Genomic DNA, 23,955 nt, shown 5'->3' on the forward strand with positions numbered 1-23,955 from the left:
CAATATCTTTATCTACAATTATATGGGGTCCAAAATGAATTAATCTGACGTCTTGTTGGGCACCAAAGGGTATGTGAAGCAGTGGTTGTATTAGGGTGGAGTCCGAATGGATTTCACAGGTAGGGTGGGTATAGAATAAGGCCAATAACATCTGGACCTTATCTTCAATAGGTACATTTTCTTGTCCGCTTCTTAACCGTTTGGTTATCGTTTTTGAATCTACCGTATCTCTGTCTACAATATTGTAGCTGTAACACTCTTGTTCATCTCAACACAAAACCCACGCCCATTTTCCCTGAGCATGCCGGTCAAAATAGTAGACAGAGTGTGTTGGGGTGGACAACGCTCTATGAGTGTGTTCGTTACAGTTATAATTGGCGCCCAAACGTAGGGCAGCCCGATGCCTGATTAGGTACTTGTCGTTTGACAACCGAGCTTCCCGTTAATAAACAATCCATCCACTTTTAGTTTCAGTTAGGTATTTCATATTCCGTCCTGGAATTTATGGTCTCTGGAGAGTTCCGGAGCCATACCGGAGGAAATGTTATGCTTTTATATGTTTTTTTTTTCTATCAGTTCGGTAATAACCGAACATTATGGTTAAAAAACAACATTCTAATTTGAGTAATTGATTCTTAGGAATTATAGTTCTGATTTAAAGTCGGTTCTATACCAGGATTTCACTATTCAAAAATTACTTCCTTATCATTTAGGATCGAGATTTTTCTAGCTGGATAGATTCGGCTAGTTACTCTTCTAAGTGGTAAGAACTCATAAATAAATAAATGACATTTATTTTACAACTCTGTATGCACACTCCGTTAGCTTTTCGTACCTATTGAATTATACAACCTACTGCTTTGCTACTCAGGGTAAGACCCGCAGGTATTATTTTTGGTCGCTTAACTTGTATCTTTTTGTCGCTTAGCGTTGATCGTTGGATCTTAGCGCTTACTCATTATCCTTTCTCGCTTATCTTTGATCGTTGGATCTTACCGTTTTTGCCTACTATTGATCGTTTGATCTTATCGCTTATTTTTCTTATTCTAACGAGAGGAATTGTTAGACTTTATATATTCTTCTAGAAGCTTCGAAAATGATGATGAGAAGTAATGAAAATTTAGTTGACGTAGATACTGATGCGTCGGTGACATGTACCATCTGCAACGGGCCAGTACGTAATCTGGATTTGGTTGAAACCCGTTGTAAACATTCTTTTCACAAACATTGCCTTGACAATTATCTTCAGAACCATGACAAATGCCCCATATGTGGCCAGCCATGTTCTCAATCCGAGTTAGGATCTCATTTGCCTTTGTCAACTAAATCTCAAGGTAACAAGATGATGACCCGTTCAGGTTCTCGGAATACAGCCAAGCAGAATGAGAAGTCTGATTCAAATTCCCAACAGGAAGTTCGTAGCGGGGATAGTTCAGATTCCAGAGTTGTGACAGAAGACCGTGTTCAGCAAATAGTCCAAAGTTCAATGCAGGCCTTTCAAGCAAGCATGCTACAATCAGTGACAGAACAAATCACTATGGCGTTCACTCAATTGAATAAATCCACATTTGTAAATAATGGACAGAGTGAGCTGCAGCAAGACGTACAAAATAATTTCGGTCGAGACGTTCCCGAAATAAACTCAGAAAGAAATAACAATTCACATGTTAGGACTTCACCAGACTTTCGTAGCGATCGAAGTGATCTTTCTTTGGATAGACCTGATAGGATTTCCAATATTATATCAAATTGGCGTATTAAATTCAGCGGTTCAGCCAACGACATTGCCATTGAGGATTTTATTTACCGCGTAAATTGTCTCACTTCGCAAAGCCTGAACGGAAACTTCGAACTTCTTTCCCATTTCGCTAATTTACTGTTTGCAGGACCGGCCTTAGCATTTTATTGGCGTGTTCACAGATCGGTGGATAACATGAATTGGAACGTGTTATGCAGGCGTTTAAAGGAAAGATATCAAGATCAGAGATCTGATCGTGAAATTAAAATTGCTATGCGTCGCCGTAAACAGGGTTGCACAGAAAATTTTGATGACTTTTTGGATGCAATGATTTCTATTGCAGACTCCCTTCGTGAACCAATGCAGGACAGTGAGATTACTGTAGAAGTTCGTCATAATCTCAAACCGGAGATCAAGCACGAATTACTGCACATAGACACCCCAAACTTAGCAACATTGCGTAAGGAATGTCATCGTCACGAAGACTTCTTTCGAAGCACCCGGACAAAGCCAATCCAATGTCCGAACACAAGCAAGCGTTTTGTTAACGCGATTCTGCAGGAAAATGATTCCGAAGATCAGTCTGAGGAAGAACAGGATGTTGAGGACGAGATTTGTGTCGTTAGGACTCCTGAGAAAATTAAGTGCTGGAACTGCGATGAATCAGGTCACGGTTACCAGAATTGCCTTAAGACACGCCGTATTTTTTGTTATGGTTGCGGAACACCGGAGGTGTATAAGCCCAACTGCGCAAAATGTAAATCGGCATCGGAATACTCTCAGCAGGGAATTCGTTATGCGAACAAAACGAATGTCCGCCGTTAGCCTCGAAAATACAAACAGAACCAAATTCTGTGGCAAATGATGTTCATTCCATTCTGCCTTCAACTCAACCTGACGTAACATTAACCCAAACTTGTAAACTTCCAAACTTTGCAATTGCTGGAGTATGCAATCGTATCGATTCACCAATCTGTTGGTATATCGCCTTATCAGGTTGTTTTCGGTAAACACATGATATCCCACGGTAATGACTACAAACTGTTGCGCAAACTTAATTTACTCGCAGAAGGTGACGTAAAATTATCAAGGACTGACGAATTTCAAAGAATTCGCTCCAACATTGCCAAACATTTGAATAAGGCTTATGAGACAAACCAAAAGTCTTACAATCTCAGAGCACGACCCAGATCTTTTGAGGTTGGTCAAGAAGTTGTTAAAAGAAATTTCGTGCTAAGTAATGCAGCGAATAATTTTAACGCGAAACTCGCTCCTGTCGGTGTTAAGGCCCGAGTCAAAGAAAGGATTGGTCAATCAATATCATATATCTCTTAGAGGACATGAACGGCAAGGGAATTGGTAGATTTCATGCCAAGGACATTTGGTAATTGCTTTTGACTCCTTTTTCAGTTTTTATTGTTAGTCACAGGGACTAAAAATCAAATCTGTGGTTGTGGGAGTCGAGCCAAATGGCAACCTTATATGTGCTACCGCACTTATTTGGTGACGAACCATTTTAGCCAAACTCAGATCCTGGCAAAATTGAATATTGCCCTATAAAAATACTACAAAATTCCCAAGTAGGATTGTAGCAAGCTACGGTCACACATGATCTGCTTATTTCCGTTCTCTTTTCGTGAAGGCGTCATCGAGTGAAGTTTAACTTTGTGCAAAATTCATGAATAAAAATCCAAGAGCATCGTGTGATTTTGATAAGAGTTACAAATACTGCCAAAAGATAGTTTACTTCAACTGCGCCGCTGCCGGTCCCACATTTGGAGGCAGAAGTCTTAGTGGCTGCGTCGCCAAGGCGGTTTGTATTGTTTTTCGCCCTTAACTTTTGACCACGCGTGAAACTTACTGTGGCTTCATCGATCGCAGAAAGATTTTCAACTGCTTGCATCAGGGGCACCCACCGCGTGCAGCGCAAAGCTGGGCTTGTGCTCTTCTGCCGACAGATCGCTGGTCAACACCCCCCCAGAGTTGGCGTTCTTTTTTCTACTCTTCATCGCCGCAAGCAGGAAGCAGATCGCCGTGCATCCATTTTATGCACAAGTGTCAAATTAAGCCTGGTGTCTTCTTCTTCATCCGTGCGCATTCTGAATATTTGTGCACAACACGCGCCCCTGGCTGCTGGCCTTGTCGCTGCGTATGCTGCGAACCTGAAGCAGCCGCAACACGAATGATCGTGTCCAGTCTTAAGTATCTTTAGAATAGTTTTTCTTATTTCTGTTAATTTTACATAAAAATATTTACTTATAAATTTCTATGATTCTAATTTAGCTGAACTTGTGGGAGATCTGACAAGTATATATATGTGATTTTCCCGATTTATATTAATATCTACAGCAAATCATCAATAGTCATCAGGCCTGCTGACATCGATGGAAAGTGCGTGAGTACTGAACAAAAACAATAAACACCCAAGCATATATATGTAAAAAGTCAGATATTCCTAAATAGTATGCTTTAAAATACCTTGCCTTAATTAATAGTATATATAGATCTCTTAATTTAAAGAAGTTTAAAGTTTAAATATTCGTTAATCATACATAATTCTAATGTAAAGTAAGCCAATCAGACAAAAGCAGAATGTAGACTTAAATACCAATATTTGCATTCCTATTTTAATTATTTTTCCTTTATTTTATCGTTGATAAGCAAAATTACTCAATAAGAGATTTCCTTAACGTAAATAACGTAATTTTTAGTTTAAGGATTAGGTTTAGGAAAATGTATCGGAACAATATCTTTATCTACAATTATATGGGGTCCAAAATGAATTAATCTGACGTCTTGTTGGGCACCAAAGGGTATGTGAAGCAGTGGTTGTATTAGGGTGGAGTCCGAATGGATTTCACAGGTAGGGTGGGTATAGAATAAGGCCAATAACATCTGGACCTTATCTTCAATAGGTACATTTTCTTGTCCGCTTCTTAACCGTTTGGTTATCGTTTTTGAATCTACCGTATCTCTGTCTACAATATTGTAGCTGTAACACTCTTGTTCATCTCAACACAAAACCCACGCCCATTTTCCCTGAGCATGCCGGTCAAAATAGTAGACAGAGTGTGTTGGGGTGGACAACGCTCTATGAGTGTGTTCGTTACAAAGGAAGCACATCAATCACAAAAGAATTATGTTGGGGTAAACAAAAACATTTGTCATGAAGCGGCAGACAGAGCAGAAGTTGGGGATATGGAAAGCACAGACAAGGGCTTCAAATGCCAACGGATTGAGGACATTAGCTGGAATAGCTGCTAGAGGAGAGGCCAGAGCCTCACAGCTCCGTAGATCCCGAGATGCCAGTAGTGTCAACTGTGGTTTTTGCCCAGCACGAGGAACAGTACGGAAAAAAAACAATATCAACCGGCCACATAAATCTGGTCAGCTCAAAAAGGTGAATATGTGTGGGCCGGAGTTGTTGGGCGGGGCAAAACCTTTTGAGTAATTGCACACATTTAAAATTCTTTTCACACTTTTGATGCCAGAGGCATGGAACTCGTTGGCCTCCAGCAAAGAGGTTGGGCTCAAGAGTTTCCCCAGCTCAGGGGTCAACACTCGCCCACCTAAATGCAGTATTTATGCATAATTTCACAAAGTGCATCGCCGAGTTCGTTTTGTTTGCACTGCCTTATTGTGTCCTGCATTGGAGTGTGTGCTCCCCCAAATGTTACAAAGGCTAAATACTTGCTGGCAGTTATTAAATTTTATGCATCTGCAGCAAGTAATTTGAGCCGGGGCAAACGCAGTGCACCCGCCCCGCACGTCTTGGCCAAAAATTTGCATTTAAATGAGTTTGGCCCAAAGGCAACGTATCGAAACTAAATATTTTCCATGTTTGCTTGCCGGCAAGTGTGGAGCAGGTTATTTTTACAACTTATGCAACAATGCACACATGTACACAAATATTTTGCCAGCCCCCCCAAAGAAAGCGAAGCAGTTAAGGCGCATCCTGCAGCTGCTCGAGTTATCGTAAGTCCTTTGATGCAGCACCACTTTCGGATGCATCACTCCTCGAACTTTGCCTCTTGGGAAGCCTGCTTTTAAAGAATTAAAGTGCAATTGCCCCGCAGCCCGACCATCCATCGGCCAGACGACAAATAAAAGGAGAAAAATACATAGAAAACATAAAACAAATGAATAAATGTTTACAAGCCAAAGGAGCACTAAGTGAAGACAAATTGTTTTTGGCAATTTGTAGCTCCTTCCTGGGATTTTTCTAATATTTCCACAAATTACGTACACAATTTCTCGGACTTAAGATCCAGATGCTGCCGAAAATAACAAAATTATTAAGAATGCACACAAATGAGAAGCTGGTGAAGGGGGTCCAAATTGCTTGCGGCTTGTCTGCACTCAAAATTGGCTCGAGTGTGGATTGCAAAAGTGACCAATTTTATTTGCAAGCATACCATACTATATTATGTGGCATGTTGCCGGCAGGAAGTGGGCTTGCAGTCCGTTTACTGTTCCAATGACCTTTCGACATGAGCCAGTCGAGCGGACGGAGGCAGCCAGCCGGAAAGCAACGAAAAGTGGCACAGTACAAAAAACAATGCCGACGCCATGCGAGGCGTGTCCAGACTATCTGATACCTCGTACAAGCGCTATATATCCTAGAAATATACTTCTTTTTAAAGCGATTTTTAAATAAATATATGGGTAGTTATGAGACCATATTGAAAGTTTATTTTTAGCTTTTTCTTTCACCCACTATTTATTTAGTTTGTAATGTAACGATAGTTACATAACCTGGACATCGAAAATGCGTTATAATTATGTTTATTTATTTATTTGAATATTTAATATTATTTTTTAGCTCTTTGAACACTAGCCACAGTTCCCAAAGACCCACATCTTTGTGCCGCAAAGCAGCTCGACAACATAAACGGCGACCTTTGACTGCCACAGACGATGGTCGAGGGGGAGGGATGAGTGGGTGTGTGGGTGGAGCTTCTCTATTCATTCGGCCCGACGACTGGGCGCTCTGCGTTGATTTCCGTTTGCTGCATGTAAGAGTGCAACTTGAGCCGGCACTTGCACTCACTTGAGAGTGTGTGGGTGGCCGTGTGGTGGGGGCTTGAACTGCGGGTGGCTGTGTGTGTGTGCGTGTGTGTGGAAAACTAAACTGTTGCCATGTGACAAGTGGCAGCTTGACGACAACAACAACAGCAGCTACAGCAGCAGCAGCAAAAGCAGCAGCAGCAGCAACAGCTAGAGCAACATCAACGTCAGCATCAATGACGCTCGGTGCGCACTTTGCCGCAAACAAAACGGGGCAGCAACATGCACCTGCTGCAGCAGCAGCATGAGCAGCATGGCTCGGGGATCTAGGATGCCGAGAGCAGGAAGCGCGTGGAAGAAAAATGACGAGGACCATGAGAAGGACTTGACTCACTGTTGTTGTTTCAAGTTAAAAACTGTAGAAAGCGCACTCAAAAATTGCCACAAAAAGGCAGCAGCAGCAGCAGCAGCAAAAGCAGTCACCCATTTTAGCACTCAAGTAATGAGTCGCCGTCTAGTGCTGTTTAACCCATGCCAGCGAACTCGGCAGACAGTCGCAGTCAAGGGGGTTAAGTGTTGGAATTTAATACACAATGCAGGCAGTCACCTGTGCGAATGTTTATTGAACCCGTGCAGTCGAAGTTGAACCCAAAGGCAGCGCAAGGCGCATAAAAGCCATGGAATAGAATCATTTAACACGAAAATCCGATTATGAAGCTCGTACGGACAAAGTCAATATCCTTGTATTTATTGAGTGGAGAGAAAAATATACCACTTCGATTTGGTGAATTGTCAATGCAGCAACAATTGAAAATCATTTGAAGCCTTTCAAACGACACACAAAAGAAATTGATTTCACTTCTTCATTTTCTCTTCATCTTTTTGCCAGCATTGCCTCTTCGTTGCCATGAGATTGGATTTAAATTTACACCAGGACTTGGCATTGACGTCATCACAATTGTGTCATCTTGGTCAACGGCTGTGAATAAAATATGCATGACGAAAAGGAACACCAGTATCGCAAAGATATTTATATACAATTGAACATTCCGCAAGGACATTGGCTCAAAAGCTGAGGCGTCCGCCCTGAAAAGTAGGCAATAAAAAAAGCATGCATAAGTGTCCCAGGTTGTCAGTTCAAAGGGATATATGTAACCTGCTCAAGAATAATGAGCTCTCCGCCCCCTTAAAAAAGTCGCCAACCCACCTTTGACCCCGTTGGATACATTGGGGGTCACTTCCAGCACATTAACCCTCAAACTGGCTTAACTAATTCTCTTTCGACTCGGCAATTCAATTAGCAGTAAGTCCATGGACACACACGCTCACAAACATAAAAAAAGGACGTTTTATTCGAATTTATGTGGCACACAACGGAGTGGGGGACAGTTAATAGTTCTGCCTTTGGGCCAACAAAAGGCTTACCTCAAGCCAGCTAGATAGTCAACCAGCCAGCCGTGGGCGGATTTATCTATTCTATTTTGTAATTTTTAATTTCACAACTAATGCGATTATTCACGGCTGACGGACCAGGCTGGCAATAAAAATGGCCAGTGTGTAAGCCACGTTTAACACTCGGTTTAATTTTAGTTAGCCAAACGCTTTCTCCTCCATTCGCCCTTCGCATCCTCTGAAAATACGCCAAAACTATTCGCACACGAGCTAGCTCTAAGCTCTAACTTTAAGCCCCCCGATTGCTGCCAAAAAAAAATTGGACTTGCGATTTATATACGAAGATTTGGCACCCTTTTGTAAGCGGGAAATGGAATTAGAATAATAAAAGTGGTAAAAATGCTAGCAGAGTAACAGAAGCAAAACTATCATGAGACTAGAGAAAAATATTTAAAAATGCATTTCAGTTTAAAGTCAATATACCATCTATTTTATATTCATATAATTATATTAAAAAATTTCTTAGCACAGGCTGTTCTTTATATAACGTACTATATGGATCTTTGCCACGTGTAGGCTCATTTGCTTGGCTGGGAAAATTGCCACCGAATGCAGTGAGCCGTGCAAATCTCACCGAGAGCTGTGAAAAACTGGCGAAAGTCCGGCATAAACAGAACTCATCTGGGAGTCAAGCCGTATTCATTGTCGCCACCGCGGACTGCGAATTAAAGCTCCGCGGCGTGCTCGTTCTCGGTTATGAGCGCTTAAAGTCGTCCATCCCACGCTTAACATTTAATTAAAAATTTTGTAATTACCGCCGGGGAAGTGGGTTTGCCTTGCTCTGCTCCGCTTTTCACTTCGCTTTGCCGCCGGCCAAAGATGCAGCTGTCTCGAGCGAGGAGCTCCTTTGCTGCGCGGCCCTTGCATCTTCCAGGATGTGAACCCACTTCCGCGACTTTGTTTGTCGTGGAGGAGAAGCGATTCACACCCCAGTGGTTTCGAGAACAGCTCCTAACTGGCAATGCGATGAACTTGGCAGCTGACTCTGCTGCTCTCCATTTCGACCTAATTGATAAATGTAAACTACTTAGTGGTTCTCTATACCGAAACGAACGTGGGAAACCTGGTCATTGTCGTTAGCAGGATGCAGGATTTTGGTTCGTTCATTAATTTGTTGCAATGTCTTGGCGAAGTCAAAGTCGCGGCTCAGTTGCAGAAGATGCTTCGGTTATGCAATGGCTACCCCACCGACATCCTTATGCGTTTTACGCATTTTTCGAGAAATTCCATTGTGTTGCTGCACGTGCCAAAATGTATTTGGGCGGGCTTTTGTGTCCGTGGGCGTGGCATCAAAGTGCATGCAAAATACGTGACATGCATATTGAAGTCACTTACTATTTATTTTTATTACGCAAAGCAGCCAGAACTTTTTACACATATTTTTTCACTAGTTCTCCTTTTGTTGTGGCAACTTTTCCGGAAAGGTATCAGCGGCAACAGCTGAAAAAGAGGGAAAAGAAACTTCACCAGCTCCCCCTGACATGTTTAATAAATGGCAGTAGCTGTCAGAGGAAAGTTTTTTTTTTCATTTTTTGTTAACCTTCATTGAAACTTTAGTGAAGTGAAGGTTCAATAATTTTATTTTTTTTTTTGCGTGGGCTCATTAAATTTCAAAAAGTTTGATATTCAATTACCATTGGGCAGAAATAATGCCAAATTTATGGAATCCATTAAATCTGATTTCTATTCGAACATCGGCATTATTTCACGTTTCCATTGTGCATGTCGACCTGTGAATTATGCAACTGCTTATCGACCCAGAAACATTTCATAGTACTAATTAGCGTTAAAGCCCGTCCAACGAAATCAAATTTCGCCCAAATAAACCCATAACAGCGAAATCGTGTTTCACGAAAATGCGAAATTTCCATTCAACCTCAAAAATTGATGGGCTGAGAAATGGGCAAAATGGCATCGCAATTATGCAGCAGGACTTGACAGGACTAGAGGCGACAGGCTGGGTCAGCCGAGGACACAGTTTAGCACCTAGCTATGACCATAAAAATTTGTAATTTTCCCCAACACATATTTCCTTTTTGGCAACCGTCCAAAGTATGCAGCGTGAGAAGCAAGAGGGCCAAAAAAATTGTTCAGGCCGTAAATAACCAAAGTAAACAACGCGACAAGCGGTTTGGCGGAGCAGGAGGTCGCTGGAAAAGAGCAGACAAAGTCCCGGCCGCAAAAGCCAAAACTCACTGCGAATGTGAATATTCTTGGAATTTTCATTTGTTGTCTACAGTTGCATGGGGTTGCATAGTTAGGAATGTCTTTTCTCCAAATAAAAAAACCAAAAAAAAAAATACTCCAGCCAAACCAAACCAAACCATTCCAAACCAAAATCCCCTTCCCACCCACTGTCAACGCAATTTGTCGCTTTGTGTTGCTCCTGCCGCTGCAGTTGTCGCTTCATTTTTGCAACAAAAGTGTTGCAAAATATGTTGACAGGAAATGTTATGCGAATTTCACTGCGTACAAAATGAAATTTACGTGCAACTTTGCGCTGTGTGTGTTTAGTTTTGCCGGAAAAGTTTTGGTGGCCGGCCTTTAAAATTTGTAAAAGTATATAATTGCCAATGAAAATCAATCATTGGACGCGAGCTCAATGCAAGCTGATTCAGTTCCGAGTTTTGAGACTCAATTAAATGCACGACAGATCGTACTTCCATCTGGTTCATATTGTATACAGTAACCAGTTGCTGCAATTAACTAGCTAACTAGATACAGATAAGCTAGCCGCCATAAATTAGCCACAAGCCAGTCTGTATAAAATTCAGAACCGCCTTTCTGAGAGTAACAGTTTATCGTGAGGTGCTACTGTGCTAGGAAAACCCATGTCCATATTTATCTTGAAGCAGATTCTGCGAATCGTTAGATAATGTTCAAGCTAGGGCTAATATGCATCTTGGCTGTCAGCGTGGCCTCCATACAGGTAATCAATGCTGAGAAGTGTTCCATATGGCAGTTATTTGCAATGTATATGGTATTTGTTACAGAGTCTCTCACTTCTGGAGGAAACCAATTACGTGTCAGACTGCCTGGCCAGCAATAACATCAGCCAGGCTGAGTTCCAGGAACTCATCGATCGCAACAGCTCCGAAGAGGATGACCTCGAGAACACGGAGAGAAGATACAAATGCTTCATCCACTGCCTAGCGGAGAAGGGAAATCTGCTGGACACCAATGGCTATTTGGATGTGGATAAAATTGATCAAATTGAGCCTGTGAGCGATGAACTGCGAGAGATTCTCTACGATTGTAAGAAAATCCACGACGAGGAGGAAGATCATTGCGAATATGCGTTTAAGATGGTGATTTGTCTAACTGAAAGCTTCGAGCAGAGCGATGAGGTCACCGAAGCGGAGAAAAATACAAACAAATTAAACGAATAATCGTACTAAAACTGGTCGAGCAACTTAGACGCAATTGTTTTATGCCAGTGGGAAATGCACAAGCAACTGTTTAGTTTCATTTCTACAATGTTCAACTACAGACTCGTATTTATTGCGCCTCTGATTTTGTTATTGTTCAGCTTGGCCAAGGTGGTATTGATATTTATTTGTGCCTAAGATTTTGATTTATTTTCGAAAAACTATATAGGCACGCCACCCCTTTGATATATTTCATTGGAATTGGAAAGACTTTCAGGAGTGTCTACAAGTTAATAATATTACCATAGGGGAATACGAGAAATACGCGCGACTCGAGACTTTGGATTACCTGCTGAATGAAAAAGTCGACTTGAGGTACAAGTGCAATATTAAGTGTCAGCTGGAAAGGGATTCAACGAAATGGTTGAATGCACAAGGCAGAATGGATCTGGATCTGATGAACACCACCGATAAGGCATCCAAATCCATTACCAAGTGCATGGAGAAGGCTCCCGAAGAACCGTGTGCCTACAGTTTTAGACTGGTGATGTGTGCATTTAAGGCCGGCCATCCCGTAATTGATTCGGAATAATTGTCGATTATTTAAATATATGGAAACAAATTACTAAAATTTTCACACCTAACTTACAAATATGTGACTATTTAAAACTAGTGACTTGTAGAGTTTATAGATCAACAAAAGTAAAATTGCAATCTAGCAAAACGTGTTTACCTAACACCAGTCAGATAGGCGTTTAGTAGAGCTCTGTTTAACTTATTTGAAACGAGTAATTAATTTTAAGTGAAACAAAAAGTTGTCGCATAATTCAAATGATTTTAAATTATGGGTACATAAAACCGAGGGAAAATATTGACGCTTAGCTTATTGCCCTACCAATTATTGATTTATAATCTCATGAAATTAAAGTTACACAGGCACTATTCTGAATAAGAGGTCTTTCAACTCAATGGCAATTGTTTTAAATAAGTGGAAAATTCAAATAAAACTGTTCAGTCTGAAGTTAACAATGTTCATCACTAGACTTGCCACGTTTTTGCTTCTTATCGTTGTTTCGCTTAGCCAAGCTAAGGTTAGATACAAAAACTAAACAATATTTGATTTACAAATAAATACATTTTAGGATAGCCAACCCTTCGACTTTTTCCAAGGAACCTATCACGATTTTACTGTTTGTCTGAGAATCAATAATATCACCATTGAGGAGTATGAGAAGTTTGACGATACCAACAATTTGGATAATGTCCTCAAGGAAAATGTCGAGCTGAAGCACAAGTGCAACATAAGGTGTCAACTGGAAAGGGAGCCAACCAAATGGCTTAATGCTCGGGGTGAAGTCGATCTGAAATCAATGAAAGCAACCAGTGAGACAGGGGTATCCATATCAAAGTGCATGGAGAAGGCTCCCCAAGAAGCCTGTGCCTACGTCTATAAATTGGTAATATGTGCATTTAAGTCCGGACATTCAGCCATCAAGTTCGCATCATATGAACACATACCAGAGGAAACCGGTGGACTAATAGCCGAACAGCAGGCGGATCTGTTTGATTACGATACCATCGATTTATAAAATCAAAACAGTGTCGCCATAGCCACAGTAATATATAATAATTTTAATTTGCGGGCTTATTAGCATAATTAATTAAAATTGCACGAGGCGTGCCGCAGGACGCTTGAATCAAATCAAACCGATCCAAATGGAATCCAATTAATTGCTTTGACCTGGAATCACGCAGCAGGTTAACACATAACAATAATAATTGATTCGTTGCAAATCAGGTAGATTCCTACAATATGATGCCGTGCGTAGAATCTTTCCATATTTCTCAGGACCTGCCTCCGATTGTGGGTGTGTGTGTGGGTGATTTTTTGTCGTTCCCGGGCAGGAAAAAACATTTTCCCCCACACAATGCGATTCCGTTACAGTTTTCCACGGGGCGTATGAGTGTTTATTTGTGTGCGACTTTTTGTCGCTTTCCTTTGTGCCGGCAGGCGAATGCAACGGAAGTTGTCATGTTGCATTGTTGCAGCTGCTGTTGATGCCGCTGCCATTGTTATTTCGTGGAGATGGGGCTTCGGGGATCGGGATCAGGGATAGGCATCGGCTGAAAGAAAAGACGAGCGTGCAACGCCCACACACTTGACTGGTCCGCTCTGCCACCTCTCTCGCCTTTCGATTGTCAGCTCAACTTAACGCCCGCCGCCGAGGGGCGTGGCACATTAGTGGCAACAGCACGGCGATACAGAAAAAAAAGAAGAGAAAATAAAGCGGAGCACAGAAAAACCAGCGAATACATGATTGTCAACACGCACACTCCCAACAACCGGGGCAGCGACAACACGGCGTATGAGTAATATGTCTGGCTGCCTCGCTGGCGGTGCTGCCTGCACCATGTCAACATGCAAAACAACAATGGGGCGGAAGTGCATTGTAAACGTACCGAGTGCTGCGCCCCAAAAACTGCCACCCCATATACCGCCAGGAACTCCCACCTCTCGATGTGTGAGTGCAATTATAATTTGGTAAATCGACGGAAGTTCGGATAAACATACGCAAAACGTTTGCCTGCTCTGGCCGACAAGGATGAAAAAAGACGAACATGGTTCAGCCCGCAGGCCAATGAGTTTTTGCGTCGATGGTGGGAACACGTGAAAATATTTGGTAGAATTTGTATTGATAAAAACATAAGAAAATACTTTAAATTAAGTGGAAATGGAACTCAACATCCCAGAGCTCGAGTATAACATATGAATAATGGTGATACAACGAGTGGAAAGCTTCGAATGGCATCGAAATGTTTGTCTTTATAATTTACCATTTTAAATAAGTATTGTTGCCTTCTTTTTATAAAATATATATAAAAAAAAACTTAAAAAACACAACTTTTCATGCAATGCTAAGTTTCCAAAAAGATACATTTATTTTTCATATATTTTTGATCCTATCAATTGCAGTTGCTGCTTAAAGTTGAGAGTCCATCCCCACATGCTCCCCTGGCAAAAAGCAATCTAATCATACCCACAACCCCCAGCACACATGCCAGAAATTAAATTCAACGGGCAAACTTACACTGTGCTGCATACTTCAGCAACTGCCAATAAAGTGCTTGGCAGAGAAAAAAAGGGCAGGAAAAAACAGCGAGGAAAACTTATACTACCTCTACCCTGCCTTCAGCTTATGCCACGCTACACTTTCTGTTGCTTCGAGTGCGCTTATCAAAAGACACACACGGCACTGACATGCATCCCAAAAAAAAATTGAAGGGGCAGGGATACAAATGGTGGGGGGGTGGATGTGGAAAAGCAAAGAGACGCAAAGGCGACGAAGCGGGGCGCTTAAGTTTTCCACTTTTTTTTTTCTGCAGCGTCTTTACTTTGGTGGGAAGGCGGGGGAGGACCCTTTGCAAGTTCTGCATATGACTGCAGACACGTCTTGAAGACCCCGCGACACTCATCCCCTAGGCCACCCACCCCCCCACACACACACACACGCACAAGTGAAGGGTGTAGGTGTGCGAGTGTAAGTTGATTTATGCCACTTTGTATACTCAGCATGCGTATGGGTATGCGTACACAGGAAACAAATCTATAAAATGCTGAAAAATATCCTGAAATAGTCCCTTCCGTAAAAGGTTTATATTTCACATTTAATATTTAAAATAAATTTGTATTAGTAGTCATTTGTAGCTATAGTCATTGAATACTTTCATACAGCTCAGTACAATATTTGTTATTTAAAGTTATTTCTTTTGCAACCCATATGTATTTTCCACTTCAAAACGTTTCTCTCAGTGTCGTTTTGCCAGCGTGTGTGTGCACACGCTGCATAAATGATTTATGGCCAACTCTCGCGACAGTTTCGTTTCGCTTTCGTTTGCAGAGAGTGCAACAAAGGAGCCGCGGAGACGCAGATAGCCAGAATGGAAACTGTCGCATAATAAATAATTATAATTGTATTTTTCTTTCCGTCTTCCCGGTTGGTTTTGCACGGCTCTTTGTCTTTTGGCTTTATCCTCGTAGGTGCCACGCGCATTAATAAACTTTATAAATATTTAAGTTGAGTGCGCGAGGTGACACTGAGTGGAAGTGCGGGTAATTGAAACCGCCGCAGATGTTGCCCAGATGCCTTCCGAGGTCGGACAGCTGATAATGGGTCAATACGGAGGGGCAGACCCGACCGCTTCTCATTGGCCGGATAAATGCTTGGCAACTCGATAGTGGGTCAAAGAGACGACAACAGCCCAACTTCCGGCAACTTCAAAGTTTGAGCTTCCTGCTTAGCCACCCAAAAATCTTTGCTTCCTCAGTTGGCCTTTTTCTGTATTGTCATGAAAGCGAAATGCGCTGACAGGAAACGGGAAGTGCGGCTCATGCAACATTTATGAAGGGTCCACACTCCAGGCTCCCTTGAAAGAAGGACAAAAACTAACAATGGATCGCAGCGAAACAAAAAGATACAGCAGAGAACTTGACGCGTAAAAATTGTCACAAAGTGTAAATAGAAAATGAAATTGAAATGCCACGCCGAGATTTAATTAAATTTCGGCCCGGCCGACGAGACAAACAACGAGTGGCCAAAAACTGCCCACAAATGGCCAACACACGAACTCGTAAATAAAAATAAAACTTGTGTATGCACTTTTGTTAGTCTGGTATAAATATTTGAAAAATCTTCGCACATAAATAATTTCATTTAAATTGCATAAATAATTTGCAGTAGGCAAATCGGTAAATATTTCAATATCATCGGCTATGAAAAGGATTTGCTCCACACTGACTGTGCCAATCAACAAACAGCCTTTGTTAGACGACTTCGAATGCAACCATCTCGGCCAACAAACGAATTTCTTCTGCCATTCGAAGTTTGTATTTTCTAGCATGGAATGCTGTTATCAAATGAATTCGTTTATTTGTTAAATTTGATTTCTGGAGTATTAAATTCTGGGAAATCTGCTCGAATAAGAACGAAAGTCAGCAGTAAAAGTACGAGCAGTTAAATATAAAATAAATATGTGGAGAATGGTGAAAGTAAAAAGTTTCAGTCAGGATGTTTAAATAAAATCCATATTTGCATATATTATATTCAATTTGTAGTGTAAATGAAAGAAAACTGTTATGATGTTTTTATTTAATCTATTACAGGATTCGGAAACGGAAATTAAAGCAAACTATTGACTCCGCTCATCGTCTAACTTAAATATGCCTTTTGACTGATGCTTGATAAATTGAGCAATCCCTTTCTATGAATTTAATATGCTTGCGGCCTCGCCACGGACACGGAATATTAAATAAAAACCAATAAACGTTAAAAGCCTTTTCAGTGGGCCGTGGCCATAAGCCACCTGCCAAACCAGGTCGACCAAAACCACGATCCTCGGCCCAAACGCCCTCCCTTCCTCCTCCCTCGATGTTCCGACTCCCCTTCGAGGCTGGCTATGCGCCCGATTAAATGCATTTAAATGTGTTTTCATCATAATTATGCATATGCAAACATGACTCGACCAGTGGCCGCCACTCTATCGTTGAATATATCCCCCCAACTCGTTCGACTGCCTATGGGCACGGCCATTGGCATATGTCCTGGGTTTTCCGGCAGCTTAAGTGCTTTAATGGCTTTAATTATGTTGCATGCAATTATTGTCCATGTCCCGGCAAGAATGATCTTCATCATCGGCTCAATAATGATGCCGATGCTGCTGTTCGGAAGCTTCTGGCCACGACCGAATGCAGCAAAAATTATATAATTAATATATGAAAAGCGAAATGGATGAAGCTCCTCAATACCAGGACTCCAGCCTCGTTCCCGCCTGATGTACGTTTATGTAGGCAGAGGAAAGCAGATGCTGCACGCTTTGCTTTTGAGCATAAAATTCAATCGCTAAATTATGCAAATATTCCGCAACTGCGACAATCGCCTGGCGCACGTTACGTATACGCAATGCCGGACGGATGAGTGTGGTTGTTTGTATGCGTAAAGAGGTCGCCGAGTTCATCGATGACGATTTTACTGCAATTCCGCTTCCGCTAACCGATTTTTGGCGCAGATGCAAGAAAGGCCCCAAAAAAGCCAACGGGATGAGGTGTGCATATATGTATATAGACGTACAATGCCAGCGGAGTTCAACTGAACAACTGACTTTTTCTTTGAAATTTTATACCCATTACTACAGATGTAAAATCGTATGTTCCCATACACAGTACAGCTGTTGAAAAATATGCAGTCAACAGATTTGTGTGTATATTTGGTTTAAAAATTGCATACTTTTGCACATCTTTATAGGTAACTTTAACTCAGCCTAGGGTAATGGGTATTGGTTAGTTGAAAGCTGTGGTCAATAAGAGTTTTTTGGTGATTTTTTCGCGACCTCTTCGGTTTGCGTAGCCGTCAGTTTTTGGGGTCGCACAGCAATTTTATTTCCGCGACGTGACAAACGCAATAAGCGTCAGTCATATGTGTAAAAATGTTTTCCGCTTTGCGCGTGAATCTGCGCTTTGCGTTGGAAATTGCAGAGCCACAAATTTGGCCTAAAGTACGAAGTCATCAGCCAGGGGATATAACTTTCAACTTTGGTGACCAAATGTGTCTTTAACTTTTACCACCTTGTCTAGCCCGATTCGGTGTCCCTCATTAGGTTATCCATTCATCCAAAACCTAATTTTCAGCATGCCAAACTAACAAAAAATCCATTTACTCTTGGCTCAATTTGCTGCTGCTTTTGCCACGCAGAAACTATTTTCAAGTCCTGGCTTTTTGGACTGCCTGCCATTTGGCCGCAGAAGTCGCACATTGAGTTAATTAAAGTTGTACATGGTAGGCGCAATCAAGATGAGAACAAAAAACACATGTGTCCGTGTTGGTGTGTGAGTGTGTGGGTGTGAATGTGTGTGTGTGTGTGGGCAAGGGAAAAGGCCAAAACAAATTGCCAAAGTCAGAGAAGCAACGTAGAACTTTTTTTGAGGGCTGAGAGCAAATGGCAATTTATAAAATCCTTTGAAGTGTCGAAAATCAGTAATTGTAGTCAAAGTGCAAATTGATTGCCCGCCTCGCTCTCTCTCTCTCTCTCTCTCTCTCTCTCTCTCTCTCTATCCTCATCTCTCTCTCGCTCTACCTCTTTCCCTCCAACACACTTTTACACATGTATACGTTTTCCCTCTCGCTCTTGGGCACCCGATTCGTGCCGAAAAATCAGTGTGGCAGACATGTTTTATTGAGTGTAATTTGTAGTTGCAAATTAATGGCCGCACTTCACTTTTAATTAAAATGCATCAAGAAGAGAACTAGAACAAGGCAGCCAAGGGACAGCATGAAAAAGTATGCGATTGTATGCCCCAAGAACTAAATTAGCTTTTAACAAAATTCCTTGGCTACATATGGAATAATAGCTTCGGTTGATTTTGTTATAAGCTCATATTTTCGGAAATGTTTCTCAATTAATAGATTTTGTTGCACAATATCCTAAAATTTTAAGCAAGGCACCAACTCACAGCAAGTGTACATAATTACAAGTTTATATTTATACAGTAAGCTCCACATGAAATGTAATACTGTTTAATACCATTTTAAGACATGTACACAAATGAAGGCTTTTAGCTTAATGCTACACAAAGAGATGTCTTGAGCTTTAGAAATGCGATGAAAACCATTTTTCATTGCATTTTCAAGGACCCTCGATCAATATCTGAGTTGTTTCAACTTTTCCAGCGATTCCCGCGAGAATGCCTGTACTTAATTCCGACCACGTCAATTTCCCTTCATCAACTCCTTTGACGCCTGTTGCACGAACGGGCCGTTAAAGGATGCAACTGCGTCGAAGTTTTGAATAAATTTTCGCCATTTGCCGCCGGCAACAGCGGGAACAACAAGGCAGCTCGACTGTGCTCTTCGCAATGCCGCAAGGACGCGGATGCGGATGAGGATGAGGATGCGGACGGGAACGGGGAGATCGTGGCATCATCAATTTTGGTTTGCGAGACTCATCAATAAAACATAACAGCAGCAAATGGAGACACATGCGACAATGCACATGCAAGAGTCCAAGGGATATGGATACTGATGCGTCAAGGACCTGGCTCTTGATTTCCTCTGCAGTGGCTGCCAGTGCTCAGATAAAAGCTTCGTCCATTGATTTGGTCAACAAGTTTTGCCATCCTGCTAAAAAAAAAAGAGCAGTTGAAATTTTTAGTTCTGCTGTATATGTGCGTGAATATATTTTGAAAAGAACACAGCCGAACAGGTGAGTCTTTTTTAAGGAAGCCAGATTCCTGTCCTAAGCTGCCTGGAAACCATTTAACACCTTAGTCACTATCTGGCAGATATATCTTCACATATAGTCCTTGTAACGCATGTTTGTTGGCAAGCACATCAATGCAGTATGCCGACAAAGTAATACTGTGTGTAATTTTAAAATCCAGCAATCCTGAAGCAATTTAAATTAAATTTAAAAGTCTTTAAATTGAATACATAAAAGCCGACTCCTGAATCATAAAAAAGTGCAACAAACGTATTTAAAGAAAAAACTGGCAAGGAAAGGGATGATCTCCTTCACACCCTTAGGTCAAACCAACCATCTTGTCTCTGTTCCAGAGACATTGGCCTCAGCCCAGAAAACTTTCTCTACTTTAAGCAGAGCAATAGAATCTTTATTTCCACTCGAGCATTATCCCTCAGTCCATGATGATGTTGACTATGGGTATGTGCATCAGCTTAACGACGAATCCAATCAAGCCCATGATAAGGAATCCCACGCCAATGGCAATGCTGATACGCTGGAACTCCTGACGATCTGGTTTTGTGCAGCGCTTGTAGAATCGCAACGAGTTCCTACAGAAAGCAGAGGACGGACGCAACAAGGTCAGCAGATCCTTAATATGGCATCTAATGCGTTCCACAGACTTGCACTTCAAATCGGGTAAGAATTTGCGGACACCCCTGGAGATTTAATAGATGAGTTCGCAGCTGCGATGGTATTTGAAAACATATCTACCTTTTGGCACATTTGGCCCTGTATCTGCGGCGACGAGAAAGTTGTTGCTCCATCTTACGATTCGTTCGAATATCTGAGTATATCAGTCGCTTGTTTTGCGCCAAACAAATTTCTGTCCGAGCATTCGAACAAATTCTACCGGCCTTGTGAGATCGACATGAAATTCGGTCCTAATAATTGGCAGCTGTTGTGCCGAACATAGCCGGCAGCATTGTTAGCACATGCAAAGTGTAGCAACTTGAAATGGAAAATACTGGCCGGTTTACACACATAATCAAACTTTACGCAAATTGTTTGCCAGCTATGGACACACACAAGTACGAACATTTTCGACTAGTTTTCCTACTCCAGCTGAACAGAGAGATTGTGGAGAAGTTGGGTGGAGCCGGGTGGTGGTAGGTGGATGGGAACTTAAATGCTGCAATTTGTTTCACTGCCGAATCGTTGCTGTCTTCACTTGAAGCTTAACTAAATGCAGGGGGAGCCAGTCTGCAAATTCTCCAGCTCCAACTCTAAGCCAAAAATTGCCCCCCTTTCTGGCTACCCGTCCCACTTCCTCCTGCATCTATCTCTATCCATCTCGGTGCGTGGAGAGGTGGTGTTGTTGCTACGATTTGACAGCCTTGGCTTCAGAGATCCCCAGGACAATTCACTGCAAAATTGGTAGACAAAACTGTGCCACAACGGGCTCCTCTTTGGCTCTACCAAGTATATAATTACACTGTCAGAAAATAGCAATTAAATGATTAAGTGTAACATAATGAATTCAAGCTTATAGAAATTTTGTGTTAATTGCTGCTAGTTTAAGCAAACAAGGTGTAATGAAACTTATATATTTACTTACAAATATATGTAGGGTTATATGAAATCATTAAGCATATGTTTCAAAAATAAATTCAAATAAATGTCTTCATCGACATTAGTGAGCCATTACATTTCTCTGTGTAAGCATACGGATGTGAATGTGGCATCGCCATCGCTTGTGCGCCTGTGTTTGTGGATATTTATGATGGTGTGCGTGCTTGCCGTTTCAGGCATTGCCATTGAGATTGAAAAATGTTAAAAAATTGCTTTTAAATGCCGCAAAATACAATTTATTATTCAACAGAGGCAAACGCCAAACACTGAGCACAATGTGCGCCCAGGGAGTGGGCGTGCACAGCCGCCCCTTTTCAGGGATTGCTGTGTGCGGTGGTGAAGTCGAGGAGGGGGCAGGGGTCAGTGGGGAAGGGGGCGGGGCATGACCAGTGTGCGTAGGAAAGCTCAACAGTGCCGACTGCTTGGTTGTAAATTTAAATAAAGCCCACTTACACACACACACGCACGCACAAGGACGATTGTTACTGCAGTTGTTTTGTTTATTACGCATACGCACTGTGCGCCGTCCATTGAAGTTGGTCATGAAGCGCAACGAGGCTTGCGGACTTTCTGGGCCCCCCGATTACCCCGATTTTGGGGTCAGCTGTAAGAGATTTTAAGGCCGAACTTTAAGAGTCCGCACCACCACGATATCGAGCCGTTCAATTTACGCTACCCACTTCACAATCAAACTATAAATTCCCACGCAAATTCATCTCATTTCATTTGTAATCCAAGAGCAGTTAACACACTTTTGTGTAGGACTAATTGTGGATTAGAAACGGCATCTTGGTTGGTAACTTTTTTTTCGGTTTTGCCTTTTCTGTTTGCGGTGGCACTTGAACAGTTTTCCATGTGCTCCAAAAACTTTGGCAATAAAATTTGTTTCAAATTGCTTTCGAAAAGGGACACCGAGGGGGGAAGCGAGGAAGATGGCCAGCACATCCGGCGTATTCTCTCTCCATAGAGCACCAAAGTTGTCAGCGGGCGAATGACCAAAGTGCACCCAGAGGGCCAAAATAAATATCAAATATATTGAGAGGGCGAGGCAGTCGCGCAAAAGTTAATTACATTGTGTTAACCGGGTGGTCCTGGGTTGGGCTGGGCTGGGCCAAGGCCTAATTTTGTAATTCTCTTTCTGAATCATTTAACCATGAAATTGCCTGCCCTGCCACGCCCACCGCCGGCCAGCCCATTCCTGGAAGGGACTAACCAAATGATAACCCACAACGCATTTGCTCCTCATGGATGTCAGTTCAAATGTGCAAAATTAGCCTTTCAACTGCCAGTGCCACGCCCCCTTATCATAGTCCTTCCATCAGGACGCCTTCAAGCTCGCTTTGCCGCCCACAAGCCCCCAACCGACCCCCTTCCCTTCTCAAATCCATTTCAATTGGCCCTGGGGCAACACCGCCATGTTGACAGCTGGCACGCAATTTATAATGAAAAGTTTCCACTCGCACATTTTGGATTGCGGGGCTCACCTATTCCAATATTTTCTCGCTTCGTGTTCATTTTGTATCTAGAAAATCACATTTTTAAACAAATTAATGCAATTATAGGAGCCAACGAATGAATTGCTTGTGCGAGCAAAGTTCGCATGCAGGTCAAGGAATTAAGAAAGGGTCTGAATGTCTGATTAATTTTCAGTGTCTTTTGATGTGTATAAGCTGCTTTCGCCGGAGGCTCTTGTTGAAAATCTGTGGCCAAATGGCAAGAGTAAAGAAATTAATTAAGTTTCAACAACTCTTAATCAAACAGAGATGGAGGGAAGCTGTGCTTAAACGAACTTGAATCTTATGTTTCGGAGCGCCCAGCATCATATATGGGCCACATATCAAATCGATGGCATTTTGCGGTTTTGGCCAAACCGAAAACGTATCAGGGATAGAAACCATCATAAAGATATAAAACCTGCGCAATGATTGCCAAAAACGGGGCAGCCACAGCCATTACCAATTTTTGTGCTTAACGCTTCAGCGAGCAAATCACTGGCACAGACAGATAGACACGGCACAGAGATACGGATTCGGCTAGAGATGCAGATGCAGATACAGATACATTTACAGATTCGGATATATAGAGGCAGTGGCAGTGGCACTGGCACAGCCATAGTTTTAGTTCCGTTTGCCGTCCCTCTACTTATTCCATCAGCATGTCATCATGGCAAATCAGAGGACATGCAACATTGCATAAAGATTTGTCACAGCTCAGGCTCCTAGTTTTCCACCCGGGAAAAATGGCAGGCAGGCTGCTGGCAGCACAACAACCGATGGAAAACTTTTTCAGCCCAGGAAGTGAAAGGCGAACGGGCTGACGGGCGGCTAGGGGGCTACGACTTAAATCGCATTTTCGCATGCTCAAATAGGACAAACTGTGCTGAGGACCCGGATGCGAATGCGGATGCGGATGCCGAATCCTGAGCAACTTTCTGCAAATTCAATTTCGCCTAGCTCGATTGCATTGCGGCACATTGCTCGAAATTCAACTGGAGCCGCTCGAACTCAAACTCCAGCGCTTTGGCTCGCA

General features: G+C 42.2%; 4 protein-coding genes across 4 annotated transcripts; 3 read left to right on the forward strand and 1 right to left on the reverse strand.

The window, feature by feature from the left end:
- Positions 1-10,979: 10,979 nt before the first annotated feature.
- LOC117138025 (general odorant-binding protein 57c) lies at positions 10,980-11,613 on the forward strand. Its single transcript, XM_033299833.1, has 2 exons — positions 10,980-11,126; positions 11,191-11,613. The coding sequence occupies exons 1-2, from the start codon at positions 11,073-11,075 to the stop codon at positions 11,584-11,586; spliced, it is 450 nt and encodes a 149-aa protein (XP_033155724.1). The 5' UTR covers positions 10,980-11,072; the 3' UTR covers positions 11,587-11,613.
- Positions 11,614-11,624: 11 nt separating this feature from the next.
- On the forward strand, positions 11,625-12,649 carry LOC117138024 (general odorant-binding protein 57b). The gene is made up of 2 exons (XM_033299832.1): positions 11,625-11,736; positions 11,795-12,649. Exons 1-2 carry the CDS (start codon positions 11,641-11,643, stop codon positions 12,155-12,157), a joined length of 459 nt encoding a protein of 152 aa, XP_033155723.1. The 5' UTR covers positions 11,625-11,640; the 3' UTR covers positions 12,158-12,649.
- Positions 12,522-13,807, forward strand: LOC117138023 (general odorant-binding protein 57a). Its single transcript, XM_033299831.1, has 2 exons — positions 12,522-12,656; positions 12,708-13,807. Exons 1-2 carry the CDS (start codon positions 12,534-12,536, stop codon positions 13,152-13,154), a joined length of 570 nt encoding a protein of 189 aa, XP_033155722.1. The 5' UTR covers positions 12,522-12,533; the 3' UTR covers positions 13,155-13,807.
- Positions 13,808-20,212: 6,405 nt separating this feature from the next.
- Positions 20,213-20,712, reverse strand: LOC117137251 (protein transport protein Sec61 gamma-1 subunit). The gene is made up of 2 exons (XM_033298612.1): positions 20,569-20,712; positions 20,213-20,513 (listed from the first exon to the last, which is right to left on the reverse strand). The coding sequence occupies exons 1-2, from the start codon at positions 20,619-20,621 to the stop codon at positions 20,249-20,251; spliced, it is 318 nt and encodes a 105-aa protein (XP_033154503.1). The 5' UTR covers positions 20,622-20,712; the 3' UTR covers positions 20,213-20,248.
- Positions 20,713-23,955: the final 3,243 nt, after the last annotated feature.

Source organism: Drosophila mauritiana, chromosome 2R, assembly GCF_004382145.1.
Source record: "Drosophila mauritiana strain mau12 chromosome 2R, ASM438214v1, whole genome shotgun sequence".
NCBI classification, from domain to species: Eukaryota; Metazoa; Arthropoda; class Insecta; order Diptera; family Drosophilidae; genus Drosophila; species Drosophila mauritiana.

Coding starts and splice junctions, on each gene's coding strand:
- LOC117138025 (XM_033299833.1), top strand. CDS start 11,073: ATGTTCAAGCTAGGGCTAATATGCATCTTGGCTGTCAGCGTGGCCTCC. Junction 11,127..11,190: donor TCAGCGTGGCCTCCATACAG/GTAATCAATGCT, acceptor TATTTGTTACAG/AGTCTCTCACTTCTGGAGGA.
- LOC117138024 (XM_033299832.1), top strand. CDS start 11,641: ATGCACAAGCAACTGTTTAGTTTCATTTCTACAATGTTCAACTACAGA. Junction 11,737..11,794: donor TATTGTTCAGCTTGGCCAAG/GTGGTATTGATA, acceptor AAAACTATATAG/GCACGCCACCCCTTTGATAT.
- LOC117138023 (XM_033299831.1), top strand. CDS start 12,534: ATGGCAATTGTTTTAAATAAGTGGAAAATTCAAATAAAACTGTTCAGT. Junction 12,657..12,707: donor TTTCGCTTAGCCAAGCTAAG/GTTAGATACAAA, acceptor AATACATTTTAG/GATAGCCAACCCTTCGACTT.
- LOC117137251 (XM_033298612.1), bottom strand. CDS start 20,621: ATGGAGCAACAACTTTCTCGTCGCCGCAGATACAGGGCCAAATGTGCC. Junction 20,514..20,568: donor AGGGCCAAATGTGCCAAAAG/GTAGATATGTTT, acceptor TTAAATCTCCAG/GGGTGTCCGCAAATTCTTAC.